General features: G+C 38.2%; 1 protein-coding gene across 3 annotated transcripts in view; it reads right to left on the bottom strand.

Annotated features, from left to right (window-relative positions):
* Positions 1 to 217: 217 nt before the first annotated feature.
* Positions 218 to 3,029, bottom strand: part of Osgin2 (oxidative stress induced growth inhibitor family member 2) — a 20,437-nt gene continuing 17,625 nt past the window's right edge. For all 3 annotated transcript variants that reach the window (XM_021222086.1, XM_029533304.1, XM_029533305.1), the window contains one exon: positions 218 to 2,005. In XM_021222086.1, coding sequence (XP_021077745.1) covers positions 973 to 2,005 — 1,033 coding nt within the window. In that variant the 3' untranslated portion in view covers positions 218 to 972. The remainder of the gene's footprint in view (positions 2,006 to 3,029) is intronic.

The raw sequence follows: 3,029 nt of genomic DNA on the forward strand, positions 1-3,029 counted from the left end.
TCTAATAACCACCGTGAGCTGTGGTATCATTTCCTATGAATGAACACTGTTACAGATCTCAAAATAATCACTTTGAGAATGGAAAAGGTCACGATCTGATTTTCCACATCACCCTTTAATAATTCTGCCAATACACAAACAGTACTCTAATTTTAGAACTTACCGTGCCCTAAATCATGTTTCATTAATAGAAATTAACTCCGTGTTCACACAAGGGTAAGTAGTTCCATCCACAATTTATTGAATTACAAATCAGATTCATTAGCTGTTATGATGGCTAAACAGAATAAATCTCTAAAAAGTATCTTAGTGGGTTCTTGGATGTCAGCATTATTGAAATAATTAAATTATGAGAAGTTAAAGATATCAAGTACCTGTCTGTCAAAATTTCAACTCGTAAAAATATTTTTAAAGACAATCATAGTTGATAATAAATTAGGTTTATATAACTGATAATTTCGAAATAAATAAAACCTGAGTTGCAAATGCTTCCTCCTATCCTACCCCAGCACACATATTTATAGCCCATTTTCATTTAGACCAGTGTACTTCCAATGCCAATGAATACACGTATAACCCTTTGAGATCTGTGAAAGAGTAAGTCTCAATGCCTAATGAGCTACAGAGGAAGCTTATGCTGTTGTCCCTTGGACCATCTCAAGCAGAAAGGTGACCCAGTATGAATAATAAGTATGACTTCTGTCTGAATAACTGGCTTTATAAATGCCAAGTTAGAAAAGAATGTTCTAGTTAAGTGAAAGCATAAAGTATACCAAGTTGGCAGTGTTTGGGTTTATCCGAGAGTGACACCTTTGACACACTTGAATACAACTTGGGATACCAAGCTTTGCTAACTTTCGAAGAGTGACAGCTGGAGGCTCTTCCAGTTAATTCAAGCCAATACACAGCAAACCACTGTTAAAAAAAAAAAATCTTTAATGGTAAAGTGTCCACTGAAATTCCTGGTGAACTTTAAGCTACCCCATCTCCTCCTCCTCTTTGAACAAACAAATGCTGCTTTTTCTTCTGTCTTGTAGCCAAACAGCGAGTAACACCCAATGCCCCTCCCTTTAAGAAGCGAACGAAATTATCTCCAACCAAAGGGCCCAAAGCAAAAAGGTTGGCTTCTTTAACACATTCATAGGTGTATGCATCAACCTCCACAGGGTTACCCTTGCATGTTATTGGCTGGCTTGAGTTACGGCCTAGGTACCACCCTTGTTCCTTCAGAAAAGATAGGTTAGGATGAGAACCTATCAGGATGACAGCTGCAGACAGCTTAAATATCTTCTTCAATCCAGAGACACTTTGAAGAATGCATTTCATGTCTGACTTAAAGGAAAGCACACGGTGCTCAGGAAAACTGGTATAATCAGATAAAGGATCTGAGTCTGCAGAGTACGACTGACTACACATCATATGATAGACTTTGTGATACTCAGGATACAGCTTTTTGGGAAGCTGTTTGAAAATTAAGCTTGGATCAGTTACTCGTCTGCGAAACACGTGGATCACGGGGATATTATTGTTATAGGCACAGAGCACTGCATCAGCTGCAGTAAGGCCGGAACCTACAATCAGCACTGGATCCACTCTGCCACACAACTTTCCTTTGTTTATAGCAGCTCCAAACTCAGGCATCGAATGAAATACAAAAGGAAACTCTTCCCCTTCAACTTCCAGATGTGCAGGAGAATCCAAAGTTCCAGTTGCAAGAGCTACATTCTCAGCAAAGAGGCAGAAGGGAACATGAGAACCACCTGCTGTTCGCTGATAGCCTCTGATTTCCCAGTTTCTCTTGATAAATTTTGACTTCTGGTTCTGTAAATGCTTTGTTGAAATATCTCTGTCTTGACTACCATTATCATCTTGGTCTCTATAGAGTCTTGATACAGAGGTTATGTAAGTATTCTCTCGGAAATTCTTCTGAAGACCCATGACCTTTACATAGTGCTTGTAGTAGCGAGCTATTTCCTCCGGCATGACACGGTCCCCCTTTAAGTTCCTGTAAGATGAAAGGGAAAATACCCTATGAGGACTACTTGATTACTTTTCCATCTGGTAAGCTTTTATATCTTAGTTTTCTCCACAATTGTGTTAGTTAAAAATTATCCTCATGTTTTATAAAAATTATTTTTATGCTTTCTTATGCTAGTCAGACTGGCAGTCATTAGCAAAGCACATAACAACAAATGCTAGTAAGGATGTGGGTAAAGGGGAGCGTTGCTGTAAAGAATTCAAACTGGTCTTGTCAAATCACAGATCTCTGTGAAGAGTCCTCAAAAACTGAACACCAGATCTTCTATGATACTGTTTTACTATGCATGGGTATTTACCCAACGGGTTTCAAATAAACATATCACAGATACTGGCTCATCAATACTTATTACAGCACTAGTCAACAGTCAAGCTATGGAAGCAAGCTCAGTGTCTAGGTAAAGAAAACTCGGCATAGACAAACACTGGCTTGCCCTCCCCAGACATGAGTAAAGTCATGCAGCAGGAAAATGGATGTGTCAGAGAGAACCATATTAAGTGAATTTGACCAATCTGAAAAGAACAAGTGTTTTCTCTCATTTATAGCTGCTAGATCTTACATGAGTACATAAGTTCATAAAATCATGTATGAATGTATAAATGAGAAGAAACAAAACTCTTTAGGGGATCAAAAGAACATGTGATTAGGGGGCTGCTTGATAAACTTTCAACTGATAAATGGGTTAAAATGTACACATTTGAAAATCAGACTAGTTTATCTTACAACTAATTACTTAGATGACATCATTAACAAATTACTGTTCAGGGGGCTGGACAGATGACTCAACAATCAACAGTGCCTAGGTTAAGGCACACATCTTTAATCCTCTGGTTAATGTAAAAAGATATATGCTCAAGATGAAATTCTTGGGCAAATGGATGTATCTGGAGGATAGAATCCTTAGTGAGGTAACCCAATCACAAAAGAAGTCACTAGATATGCACTCACTGATAAGCGGATATTAGCCCAGAAACTTAGAATACCCAAGATA

The sequence above is a fragment of the Mus pahari genome, chromosome 22 (genome assembly GCF_900095145.1).
Source record: "Mus pahari chromosome 22, PAHARI_EIJ_v1.1, whole genome shotgun sequence".
NCBI classification, from domain to species: Eukaryota; Metazoa; Chordata; class Mammalia; order Rodentia; family Muridae; genus Mus; species Mus pahari.